The sequence below is a fragment of the Quercus lobata genome, chromosome 1 (assembly GCF_001633185.2).
Source record: "Quercus lobata isolate SW786 chromosome 1, ValleyOak3.0 Primary Assembly, whole genome shotgun sequence".
Taxonomy (NCBI): domain Eukaryota; kingdom Viridiplantae; phylum Streptophyta; class Magnoliopsida; order Fagales; family Fagaceae; genus Quercus; species Quercus lobata.
Window position 1 is genome coordinate 18,887,272 of NC_044904.1, and position 12,940 is coordinate 18,900,211.

The 12,940-nt window shown below is 35.4% G+C and overlaps 1 protein-coding gene across 1 annotated transcript; it reads left to right on the top strand.

Moving 5' to 3' along the window:
- Positions 1-368: 368 nt before the first annotated feature.
- Positions 369-12,105, top strand: LOC115982097 (kinesin-like protein KIN-12E). The gene is made up of 22 exons (XM_031104616.1): positions 369-752; positions 1,229-1,384; positions 1,483-1,566; positions 1,735-1,854; positions 2,033-2,146; positions 2,395-2,487; positions 2,776-2,865; positions 2,964-3,034; positions 3,143-3,217; positions 3,350-3,437; positions 4,056-4,114; positions 4,398-4,461; positions 4,799-4,864; positions 5,872-6,027; positions 6,109-6,213; positions 7,043-7,278; positions 7,808-7,877; positions 7,975-8,031; positions 8,125-8,190; positions 9,211-9,270; positions 9,385-9,464; positions 9,684-12,105. Exons 1-22 carry the CDS (start codon positions 477-479, stop codon positions 11,875-11,877), a joined length of 4,380 nt encoding a protein of 1,459 aa, XP_030960476.1. The 5' UTR covers positions 369-476; the 3' UTR covers positions 11,878-12,105.
- The last annotated feature ends 835 nt before the right edge of the window (positions 12,106-12,940 follow it).

Consider the following 12,940-nt stretch of genomic DNA (forward strand, 5'->3'; position numbering starts at 1 on the left):
ATCAATGAAAAAAATATTGCTATTATTCAAAATGTTGAGAGGACAGTTACGTTGGTGAAAACGCACTTGAGTGTTACTTAAGATTTTAATTTTTTAATATATTTTAATTATTAATACAGATAATAATTAAAAATTATTTATTTAGAATAATCGCGAGTGCTCCTCACGTGGCAAGAGCACGCGCGTCCCTCCTCTCACTCGTAACAATCCAACTCACACACACAACGTTACTTTATGGCTCCAGAGTTCAAAATTTTGAAATAGCGATCTCAAACGGTACTCTACCCCATCTCGACCGTTGCATCTCAACGAATCTCCACCGTCCGATCACTCCTCCTTCCCACTTTTTCTTTTTACCAACCCTTGATTCCCTCATTTCCCCAAATTTCAAATCTCACCCTCCAAAATTTCTCTCTCTCTCTCTCTCTCACACCTCACACACACACATTGACTACTGCAACAAAGAAACTTCGTTGATGAAAATGGCGTTCATATCGGAGACGGCGAGCGCAATCAAGAGCCGGTTCGGGTTCCATGACCACTCCTCCAAGTGCTCTTCGACGAGCTCTTCTCCCGATCTTCTCAAATCTACCTCCAAAGACAACAATGCCGCCGTCGCGCACTCCAATTCGGTGGTTCGTACTATCTCTAACTGGGACGAAGACGACACCGTTTCCATCGCCGGATCTTCGTCCACGCAGAGCTTCGACTTCGACGAAGATCCTTCCTTCTGGAAAGATCACAATGTGCAGGTGCGTAACTATAATTGGTGAATATATGTATATAAGAGTGAGTTTTGAGCTTTTTTTGATTGCTTTGTAACTTACTTAGGTCTAATTGATGTGAATTTCTTGTCACTTTATGTGATTGAATGCTTGATTAGAAGGAAAACCCTAATTAAATAATTAATGCTTTGTTTAAGACCAAAAGTTCTATTGGATGCTTGGGAATTTGGTTAGAATCAGAAAATTTTAGGCATTTTACTTGTTCATGGGATCAGAATTCGGAACTCATAAATTTCCTTTGTTAAAAATTTTAGTGTTTCAGTTTCAAAGGTAACAAATTAAACGTGTTCATTGTGGTCGGGTTTTAAAATCTCAGGGTTTAATTTGTTACGCCCCTTAAGCATAAGATTTAGAATGATATTTTCCCCCAAAAATATTATTGTTTTGTGATTTAGTACTGTTTGGCTCAAATTATTTTGTTTTTCGGATCTTATAATGTGTAGGTTATTATTAGAGTCCGTCCGCTTAGTAGTACTGAAATATCACTACAAGGCTACACCAAATGTGTTAGGCAAGAGAGTTGTCAGACTATTACTTGGACCGGGCATCCCGAGTCACGCTTCACCTTTGATGTTGTTGCAGATGAGAATGTCAGCCAGGTACTCTTGTTAGATTGATTATTGCGTCTGTTCTGTTGCGTTTAGTTGTGTTTTTTCCCAATGCATTGTTGGACCTCATTTAAGCGATGCAACAACAGGAGAAACTATTTAAAGTGGCTGGATTGCCGATGGTAGAGAATTGCATGGGAGGCTACAACAGTTGCATGTTCGCGTATGGCCAAGTGAGTTCCCCCAACAATGATGTTGGATAGTTCAAATGTCTTTTGTGCCAGTTCTGTCCAGCATGTTATACTTGATCTGCCAGAAAAGTTTAATGTATTTTCTAAATTTAGCTTGCATTCTATTATGATCTAGTATTGCTTATATTATATATAATTGTTTGTATCTAGACTGGAAGCGGAAAGACTCACACTATGCTTGGAGACATTGAGGGAGGCACTCGAAGACACAGTGTAAATTGTGGGATGACACCTAGAGTATTTGAACATTTATTCACAAGGATTCAAAAGGTATGTGTTCTCGACATGCAAATATGGTTAAACCTTTGATCGTAGTCTTATTTTGTCTGTTACTTCCTTTCTTCCAAATTTTAGTCCCATCGATATAAAATTTACTCTTTAAGCTACCTTTGTTTATTTGTTGCAAGAGATTCAATGCATTTGTCAATGGCTTGGTTTTGGTATGCAGGAAAAAGAGGCTCGTAGAGATGAAAAGTTGAGATTTACTTGTAAATGCTCATTTTTGGAAATATACAATGAACAGATTCTTGATCTTTTAGAGCCATCCTCTAATAACTTGCAGGTATGGATAATTTTCTGCTGAAAGTTCTGACCAACCAGTTATGCCTACAAAAAAATGCACATTATTAGTGCAGGAAGAGTTTTATATTTCTGCAAATTTCTCTTCTTTATGAGGTCATTAAAAAATAGAGAACAATTTCTCTTATGATCTTGTTGGATTGATGGCTACAATGAAGTTTTGAGCTGCTCCATTTGTTTTGATTAGTATGCCAGGAAACTTAATTCCTTATTTTGGTGTCTATGTTACAGATAAGGGAAGACATTAAGAAAGGCGTTTATGTAGAGAACCTGAAGGAAATAGAAGTTACAAGTGCTCGAGATGTTATTCAACAACTTATTCAAGTATATAACACCATTATGATTATGCTCTTTTAGTTGTGCTACTTCATTATTCATAGTAATATAGCACTCTTAAATATTTGGTGAATCTAAAAGGTTACATAGTTTGAGTAAATTAATCATATATAGAATCCTTTTCTTCTTACTTGGACTATGTACTAGAAAGACTTTTATATGTCCTACATGCAGTCTAAGTCTAAGATTGTAGAGAAGTTAGCCACTTGAAATGGATGTTATTCTTATTGGTTAAGTACACATAATTTTTATAATCCTCCCTTTTTATGTTTCCAGGGGGCATCAAACAGAAAGGTAGCTGCTACTAATATGAATCGTGCTAGCAGTCGTTCTCACAGTGTATTTACTTGCATCATTGAGAGTAAGGTGAGTAAAATTTTTCCCCTCATTTCCTTCTATTGTTCTTCATCCTATTTACCAAATTTTATATTTTTTGATAATTCTAATTGTTTTCTAATTATCAGTGGGATTCCCAAGGTGTAAGTCACCATCGATTTGCTCGGCTTAATCTTGTTGATTTAGCTGGATCCGAAAGGTAAGTCAATGCAAAGAAGAATGTCTCATATCATCAAGTGGAGTTAAAAACTTGTACTTATAAATTGCAACTTAACTTGCTGCTGCTGTCTATATGTTTTGATCACAGGCAGAAGAGTTCTGGTGCTGAAGGTGAACGTCTCAAGGAAGCTACCAATATCAACAAGTCTCTTTCGACATTGGGGTGTGTTTCATCTATTATTATGACTGGTTAATAAATTATATCAGCCATTTTTGTTTTTGTTTTTCTTATTGATGTTTAATCTAGTGGCTTTATATTACAATTTGTTTATGCAGTTGGTTTTAATATATGCAGACTTGTGATCATGAACCTAGTGAACATGTCAAATGGGAAGTCACTCCATGTTCCTTACCGGGATTCTAAGCTAACATTTTTGCTTCAGGTAGGTGGTGATATCTTTTAGAAGATAATTCTGAGATGCACTGTGTTACTTTGTTAATGGGTTATAACTTGCTACATAGTAATCACATTTCTTAACGTGGAGCAGATCAGTATTTGAATGTGAGATAATAATAGGTTGAGAGTTTGTTAGAGCTGTTAGTCTGTAACATAAGGAACACAGAGCCAAAAACTTAAACTTTTAAATATATATTTTTAGGGATACAAATATAGTTTCTGCAGTAGCTATTGCACCTAGCTGAAACGGTACGTACAAATTTCTTGCACTTGGGCAATGTAGGCTTATTTTTATGTGGAAGGACTCCCTTTCCTTCTCCCTCCCCTTCTTAAGGTGAAGTTTCTTAGTATTGTCAAGAGAGTTAGTGGATGGAGCTTGCAGTTAGTTTGCAAACATTGCCATGAATGAAAAGTACTTATTGTTCAGATAGATGGAAATTTTGGCAGTAATTTTGAGTTTATGATGAAGCAATTGCTAAATGTAATGCTTTATATGAAGAAAAGGTAACTTAAGTCTGAATTTCTAGTACAATCTGAAAACTTGCTATAATGATTTAAAATTGTCTAATGACTCTAGTTAAATTTTTTGTTTTATTCTTTACAGGATTCTCTAGGAGGGAATTCGAAAACAACTATAATCGCAAACATCAGTCCTTCTAGTTGGTCAGTGAATCTCTTTCTTTTAAAACTTCATTGCTTTAATGTTTGGGCTTTCCTATCTATCTTTGTATATATCTACACAAAACACACATATTTTAGAGTTCACTTCCTGTAGATAAACGTTGTTCCTTCATTTTCTATTCCACTTTTTTGAAAGAGTGTTGTCTTAACTCTTAACTGAACCCAGAGTTCTGATTTTGTAAATTTTTTGTTCTACATAAAGTAATAAGCTAGAATTATCTAGTTATCTTTGTTTATGTGTAACATTTTTGGTGGTTTTTTGCAGCTGTTCATTGGAGACACTAAGCACATTGAAGTTTGCACAACGTGCTAAATTTATTAAGAACAATGTATGTGATTTTTACTTGCTAGGTTTTCTTTTTTAATTGTACACACAACATATGTATGTATGCTGCTGGTATTCCAGTAGCAGATAAGGATGTTCCATCTACTTTGGATGTACTAGCAGATGATAGAATTCATGTGATATGTGACTTCATCTCTTTTTTATTTGTCTATCCTTTTTGTCTAATAAGATCATGGGATTTATTGAACTTAGTTGTGAACAACACTGCTAGTTCTGATATTTGAACTCTTGTTGTGGATGCTCATCTGATTTTGCTGAGGCATGTGTTTTACGCCACTCCATTTATTTGCTTATTGAAAGCATTTGTTACATTTCTTCAGGCAATTGTCAATGAGGATGCATCTGGAGATGTCATTGCCATGAGGATACAAATTCAACAACTCAAGGTACCATTCTTAATTACTGAGTTTTCCCCCTTTATTTTGAGGTGTTAATCTGCTAGTACTTTCTGTCACATACATCATTAGTGCTGACCTTTTCTCTCTAAAATCTGTCCTTGGTGGTTTATGAATTAAGCCAGTTATTAATGCCTTGTATGGAAAATAAATATTTATTGGACACCATGTACAACTATAAATCTTCTAGAAACTTAGAGCCCGTTTGGTATGTGTGTTTAAACAACAATTTTCAGTTTTTTTTTGGAAATACGTGTGGGTGAAAAAGTGTGTAGAAATACGTGTAATTGTTTAAAAACTGAAAACATGTGTTTGAACATGTGTACCAAACAGACCTTTAATGATTGCAATTAGTGTTTGGTAATTTGTCTATAGAGGTAATTTTTTTTTTTTTTTTTGGTGTGTGTTTGTGTTGGGGGGGGGGGGAGGGGATGTTCATTTTTCACCTCTCTCTTTTTTTATTTTTGTATTTATAAAGTGCTGATGTTAAACACCTTAGCCTTGCTACTCTGTTTATTCACTCTAGGTTTAAAGTTTAAACCTAGAGAGTACTTTAAAGTGATACCTTTATGGAATCATTTTTTTCCTGGGTTATTTTGAAAGCAGCAATCAGCCGTATATTAGGGTATCCCTTGTGTGTCTGTACTCTGTAGTTTATCAATAAAAAATAATCGGGTTAGCTCTCTCAGTATGTATAAATTTGTACCTTTCTCTTCGGATGACGGTATCACTCCATAGTACAACTCCATGGAGACTTTACTAGTAGGCTTAACAGAACCTTCATTATATATATAAAATTAATATCACTTGTATATTTAGATCAAGTAATAAAATTCACTCCTCTCCCACACTCCACTAATTGATAGTCATCTATTGGATAATGTTCTCTTTATCAGTGTTACTAGACCAGTGATTCATAAGACTAGTTAGATGTATATCTTATAGCTTTTCTGGTGATTTGTAATAATTCTTATGTGTATCATCTGTATTATTTTTAGAGAGAAGTATCTCGACTACGGGGGTTAGCAAGTGAGGGTGAAAATCAGGACAATGATACTTCAACATTAGGCTTTCCTGGTTCTCCAGGATCCTTTAAATGGGAAGGATTACATGGATCGTTTAGTCCACTTGCCTCTGGTAAAAGGATGTCTCAGGTATAAACTATTCTTTCTTTAGGTTAAGAAATATTTTGGCTTGTAATTGTTGATAAGTAATGTGTTACATTGTGTTCTCAGAAAAAAGATTATGAAGTTGCCCTTGTTGGGGCTTTCAGGAGGGAGAAGGATAAAGACATTGCGTTACAGGCATTGACCGCTGAAAATCAGGCAGCTGTGCAGTTAGTATGTCTGAAAAACTGTCTTATTCTTGACTTTTTAATGGATTTATTGCTGCTCATTACTAGAAATATTTGACACAATAATGGATTTATAGCTGCTCATTAGTCATTACTAGAAATATTTCCACAATGTTGTAGGTTGATTAGGTTGTGTATGGTTAAGTATGCGAGAAACAGCTTCTGCATTCATAAAAGATGTCACAACCTTATATTTGATATAATGGCCATTGAATTCCTTCATAAATTGTGTTACTTCTGTATGTTTTCGAAATCCTTTTAAGCCCGAGGCATGAAGTGCCAAAAGGGGTACTCGTTTGAGTGAACATAGTTAGTATGCATATTATGAACACAAATTATATGCCCTGGAATATTATAGAAAATTTGTTTTTTGCAAACATGTGCTCTACTGTTTTTCCCAATTGGTTTTACCCTTTTTGACATTTTCCGATCTGTTAGGACCCACCAAAACAACTCAAGTATATTGATTTTAGTTACACCGACCTTTGCTAATGAAAAACTCATCCTTTTACTGAAGGTTATAAGAAGCCCTTTCACTAGGAATTATTTGGTCTATCTTTAAAATAAAGGAACTTTTAGAAAGGCACTCAGATTAAGTGCCTGGAAATTTATGCAAGGTGCTTGCCTAAGTGCTAAAAGGTGAGCGTGTCACTAAAGGCATGTCTTGCCTCAAGGCTTCAGAGGTGCCTTGGCTTGCCCTTGACAATGCTGCTTTTCTTACTATTATTTTATATAATAACTTGATTTTCAGTGATTTTGAAATCATTTTAAAATGTTTTTTTTAATACTAGTTTTCATGTTTTGGGGTGAATTAGGTCAAACAAAGAGAAAATGAGATAAAAGTTTTAAAAATGGGGCTACGTTTTCGAGAAGCTGCAATAAAGAGGCTAGAAGCAGTCGCCTCTGGAAAGATTTTAGCTGAGACACATTTACTGAAAGAAAAGGAGGAACATTGGAAGGAAATTGAGGTCCTTCGAGGTCAGGTTGCTCGGAACCAAGAAGTGACAAGATTTGCTATGGAAAATCTACAGCTAAAGGAAGAAATTAGAAGGTTTGTTGTTATTTTTATGCAGCTTGAATCTTTTTGTTCCATTCAACATGTTATTTTTTTTTCTTTACCTTTTCTCTGTCTATGAGTTCAGCAGAAATTTATTTTAACACGTTGATAAAAATGTAAAAATTGAAGAACGCTTAACTGTTATTGTTAATTATATTAAAGGAAGTTGAAATTGGAAGCAAATCTCCATAATCAATCTCATAAAAGTTCTTCAAATTTAACACTTAAAAATGTGTTAAAGCATATATTGCTATCATATAAAAGTTTTGCGTAATGCAAAAGTAGAACATATATGAGGTATGCCTCTTAGTTCTAGTGGGAGAAACCTAACAGGTCCCAGGATCAGGAATTAAGTGTTTGTCTTGTTGACTTCAATGATTTGTTTGCATTTTCTAATTATAAATACATTTGATTTTTTTGTTCCTGGAAAAAAATAAATTTTTACCCACATCTTTTTATCCAAAAGTAATTTAAAATTTTAAGACTTTGTACTTCTGTTACTTATTCATCCTTTAACCTACAGATTAAAGTCATTCTATGAGGAAGGAGAAAGGGAGATGATGAAAGAACAGATTGGGGTGTTACAAAACAAGGTAAAACAGTTGCTTAAATTTCCCATGTTTTTATTTCAGTGTCTATGGCCAACTTACTTTCCGAAATTAAATGCATGTCTTGTGAGTAATTATGCAGTTGCTAGAAGCACTCGATTGGAAACTTATGCATGAATCAGATCCCTCAATGGTTCAGGTTATTTCCAAGCTTCGTTATGAAATCTTAAGGTAATTTTATTGTGTAAAGTTTTCTTGTTAACCTAAAATGTTGAAACTTTTTATATTGTAGAAAGCAAATTCAGATGTGGTGATGGAAGAAGTTCAGGATGATGGTAATCTACAGATTTCCAATCAGGTGAGATCCAGGTTCATCATGTTCAGTAGCTAATTTTCCTGGCTATACATTTGAAATACTGATCAATAGTTGTCAGGTGATTTATGTAAGCTGTTTCAGCATGTAATTTGGTCATGTTCTAGAAACTGAAAGTTGAAAAGTGATAATCTGTTCATGTGTATCCTCATTTGAATGATTTGATGACATGCATGTATCTAATAATAGTCATTGTTTTAAGACCTCTGCAAACTAAGAAGTAGATATTTAACTCCTGGGGTCACACCTCTTAAGGACAATCGGCTGAGAACCATGTCTAATGAAGTAGAGGTTGCTAGTTTGAATCTACCCGGTCTCTTGCCCATAAGGCCAAAACTTATTTATAAAAAAAGAAAAGAAAAGTAGAGAGTTTAGTTTGGAAAGATGAAATAACATAAACCTTGCAAAAGGATGTCTGCATAAAGAACTAAATAAGAAACAGTTTGCTCTTTGTCACTCTTATTCTTGATTTTGGGAATTATTCAGGATCAACTCTTCAACAGTAGTAGCCACTGTCCAGTATGGTTGTTGGCTGAAATATTATTTTATTTTATTTTATTTTGTGTAGTATCATGATAGTGTTATTCGTAAGTTTGCATGTTGAGAGTCTTTGGGCTGCCTGAACATTAGAACTTTACACCTAAGTAGTTATTTATGCGTAGTTTGTCCTTATATATGTTCACAAATTATCAAAAGTTAAAGATAATATCAAAGGGAAAAACTCCATATCCTTGCCAGCCTGCAATCAACTGCATATTTGCAAATCATTAGTACCATATGTAAAAGTGGACCATCAACAACAACAACAAGGACCATGCCCTTTGTGAAATTTCAAGGTTAAAAAATATCTACGTTCCTTGTAGTTAAACTATTAGAAGTTTTTTTTTTTTTTTTTGAGTTTTGGGACTGAATTTCAACTTATTTTCAGTATGTTTATACTCATCTTTTTGCATCAGATTCGTAGATGCAAAAATTCATTTAATGTTTTTACATTTTTCAATGTAGGAGCCTGGATCGCCTTGGAGGTCTTCAGTGAGTGAGGAGAATGAATTCCTCCGCATGCAGGTATTCTATTTGCTTTCTTTTATACAAAGTTTCTTTCTTTCAATTTCAAATTTATTTTATATGATAGAATTTGGTTTCTTTCTCATTTAGTACATCAAATTCTGTTTATCACAGGCTATACAAAACCAACTAGAAATGGACACACTCCACAAGAAACTAGAACTTTGCATGGAAGAGAAAGAAAAATTTGAAAGGTAATTGTGTGACTTGCATATACCAGTTTTAATGTTGAAATCTTGTCTCCAATGCGTAATAAACCAATTAGGTATATTACACTTTGACCTACTCTATTCTATAGCCAATGGTGACTTGTAGAATCTTGTTTCTTTCTTTCTCTTTTTAAAAATATTTTTAACTTTTCTTCACTCCTTGTCATTTCAACCATTAACATTATTAATTATAAAATCATGCAGAAATGTCAATGACTTGGTAACAAAACTTGATGAAGAGAGAACCTATAGAACCACAAAAGAAGGAATGCAGCAAGTTGAGCTTCCTTCTTTGCCAACTGACGTTCCCATTATCAATTTGAATGACCAAATGGAGCTGAAAACAATGGTTGATGCCATTGCTGCTGCTAGTCAAAGAGAAGCAAAGGCTCACGAGACAGCAATTATGTTATCCAAAGAGAATGATGAACTGCGGATGAAGCTTAAGGTCTTGATTGAGGATAACAATAAACTCATTGAATTGTATGAAAGGGCTGCTGCAGAAGGTAACTGTTACAAAACTACAAATAAAATTGACAGGGCTGAAGAAGGTGGCACTGAAGCTCAGAATACTGATGGTTTCACTGAACTTGCCAGAGAAAAAGAGTTTGAGATGAAAAATGTGATTGAAAACTTAGAGCATCAGCTTTTGGATATTAATGAAGAGAACGAAAAATTATTGGGTCTATATGAAAGAGCCATGCAGGAGAGGGATGAGCTAAAGAGGATGCTTTCTTCTTCTGGACAGAGAAGAGGTGAATCCAAATTAGAATTTGATTGCCCAGAAAAGCTTGTTGAAGTCGATGGCATGGATCATATTGAGTCAGGTGAACTTCCTATGTCTGTGGAGGTTAGAGATTTGATTGGGGAGACAGGTCTCACGGGCTTAAACCTGCAGGATAGAAGTCATGAATTTGCGAAACCTGCCAAATCTGGAGTGGAAATTCCCACGGTGGAAAACAATATTTCTGGATTAAATGTGGAAGTTGATTCCGGCCTAGGTCTTAGGGATTCTCAAGTAATGAAAGAAAATCAAACTGATCCTCAAGGAGATGCATATTTTGAGTCAGATAGACCTCCTTGCTTTGTTGGAACAAAAATGTCAGTGGAGGAAAGCACAGATTTAGTTGAACCTGTTGCGTCCTATGAAGTGAAAATATCTGATGAAGAAACTGGCACCTCTGGCTTACATCCTTTGGATTGTCAAGCAGATTCTGCAACTCAGACTGATGCTGGGAATCTTTCTGACATGGAAACAGACCCATCCAATCTCAATGCTGTAAAGCTGTCAGAAGATCTGAATTTAATCAGAATGAAGCTGGCAAGGGCAGATGAACAACTTCTAGATTCTGCTAAAAGTATTACTAGTTTTGGTTCACTTGAGAAAGCAATTATTGAGGTTAATAAGCTCTCAAGAAATATAGAAGAAATGGAAGATGGAATTAAGGACAAGATGCAACACTTTGAATCACTTAAAGTCTCTACTATAGAAATGAAAGAAAGAAGATCTCTTATTGACAATAAGTTTTCAGCTCTCAAATACACTCTGTCTGACTTCTTTTCATCTATGGTTTATTTTGAACAACGAGAAGCTCGGGCCAGAACAAGGGTAATTGCTTCAACTTCTTATCTGGACCGGAAGAAAGATGAATTGGCTCGTCTTCAAACCCAGAAGGATGAAATTGAGACTGCAAGGAGGAAGCTTCAGCAATCTGAAGTGGAATTGAGGAACAACCTTGCATCCTTGAAATCAAAACTGGAGGAAGAAAACAGGAAACAAGAAAACGAAAAAGTTCTCTTTGCTATAGATAATGTTGAGAGAATAGACCCCTCACCAAAAATATTACATTTGGGTGGTAAAGCCACTGAATTACTCAAGTCCGAGGAAGAGAAAACCAAATTGCAAACTGAGATGAAGCTGTCTCGGGAAAAACTTGGGGCCATAAGAAAGGAATCTGAAGATTTGAGCAGGAAGTATGGACAGGCAGACACAGAGATGCAAGCAGTTCAAGCAGAGGTACAGAAAGGTTTGAGGTCTGTGGAAGAGATGGAGCTGGCACTACAAGGTGTACTCCAAGAGAAGGAGACGTTGTTGGAGATGAGAGAGAATGGAAAGACTGAAATTGAAAATATGATTGTCGAATACCAGCAGCATGTGTATGATGCAGATTTGAAGGAGTCAGAGTTGAAAATTGTGGAGGAAGAATTGCAGATGGAGACGAGGAGAGTGGAAGAATTACAAAATGCAAGGTCTACAGCCATGGAGGAGATAACTGGATTATTGGAGTGTACAACAAGTTGTCATTCATGCTTCTTGTCAGAGAAGATGAACGAAGAGCTGCAAAAGGTTCGGGCATCTGTTTTGGAGGCAAAATCATTGCTAGGGGAATGCCATTGAAATTGACAGTTAAGCCTTCTGCTTAACTTGTCATTATATAGCATTGAATATTCCACAAAAGCAAAAACTGTGATTCATTTCATGCACACTTGTAATTGACTATCACCTTTATGTATAATTGCTCTTGCATTGATTACCACCCCAAGAGTAATATCTTGTTATATATGTCAGGTTATTCTCGTTTGGTAAGGTTGTTTTCTATGTTATATATGTCAGGTCATTCTCGTTTGGTAAGGTTGTTTTCTATGTTATATATGTCAGGTCATTCTCGTTTGGTAAGGTTGTTTTCTATGTTTTCAATGACTTTGTTATTTTGGGTTGTGCGAGTGTCGAGTGCATGTGTGCTCGTGCCTAGTCGAGTATAAGTTGATTTGTGGAATGGTAAACCAAATATTGACAGATCGAAATACAGGTAATGACAGATGGAAATACAGGTGTGTGTGTGTGTGTGTGTGTGTGTGTGTGTTTGTGTTTTATTTTTTATTTTTTGTGGAGAATTGGAAGATGTAGTGGGTCTGATGTGGGGGGGGATCTCGTTTGAGTTGGAGGGCGGAGGAGGATTCAAGTGGAGAAAAGAAAACAAAACAAAAAGTCAAGAAATTAACAAAGCTTCGTATGGGTGATGCTGATAGCTAGTCCAACTTACACAACAAAAATCAGCTTCCATAGTTGACCAATTCCAACGATTTTCCAATCCAAGTTCTTTAAAGAAGGATTTGACCCAACTCTTGAACACAAGTCAGGTGCTATCTATCCAGCGAGAGGAATCACAAATAATTATAAGATTTGAAGAATAACAATTTTAAGATCCATTTAGACAGTCCATTTCTTTTCAGCCACAATGGGGTATAGCTTTCCAAATAATTATATTCTGATGTCAGACCGAAACTGATCTTGTCAAGAAACTCGCAAACCCATAACTCTTTAGGCTTTAGCAAACCCGATGAACTCCAAACAAACCAAACACCACGGTGCACAACTTCGTAAATAAACACCAATAGTGTATTTTGAACAATTGAATATGTAAACAGGTTTAAGTGCTAAAAATAATTTAATTCTATAT

Bases quoted from the DNA above. Each gene is read 5' to 3' on its own strand.
- LOC115982097 (XM_031104616.1), top strand. From the start codon at position 477: ATGAAAATGGCGTTCATATCGGAGACGGCGAGCGCAATCAAGAGCCGG. The intron at 6,214-7,042 runs GTATGTCTGAAA...GGGGTGAATTAG, and splicing joins ATCAGGCAGCTGTGCAGTTA to GTCAAACAAAGAGAAAATGA. The intron at 9,271-9,384 runs GTATTCTATTTG...TGTTTATCACAG, and splicing joins ATGAATTCCTCCGCATGCAG to GCTATACAAAACCAACTAGA.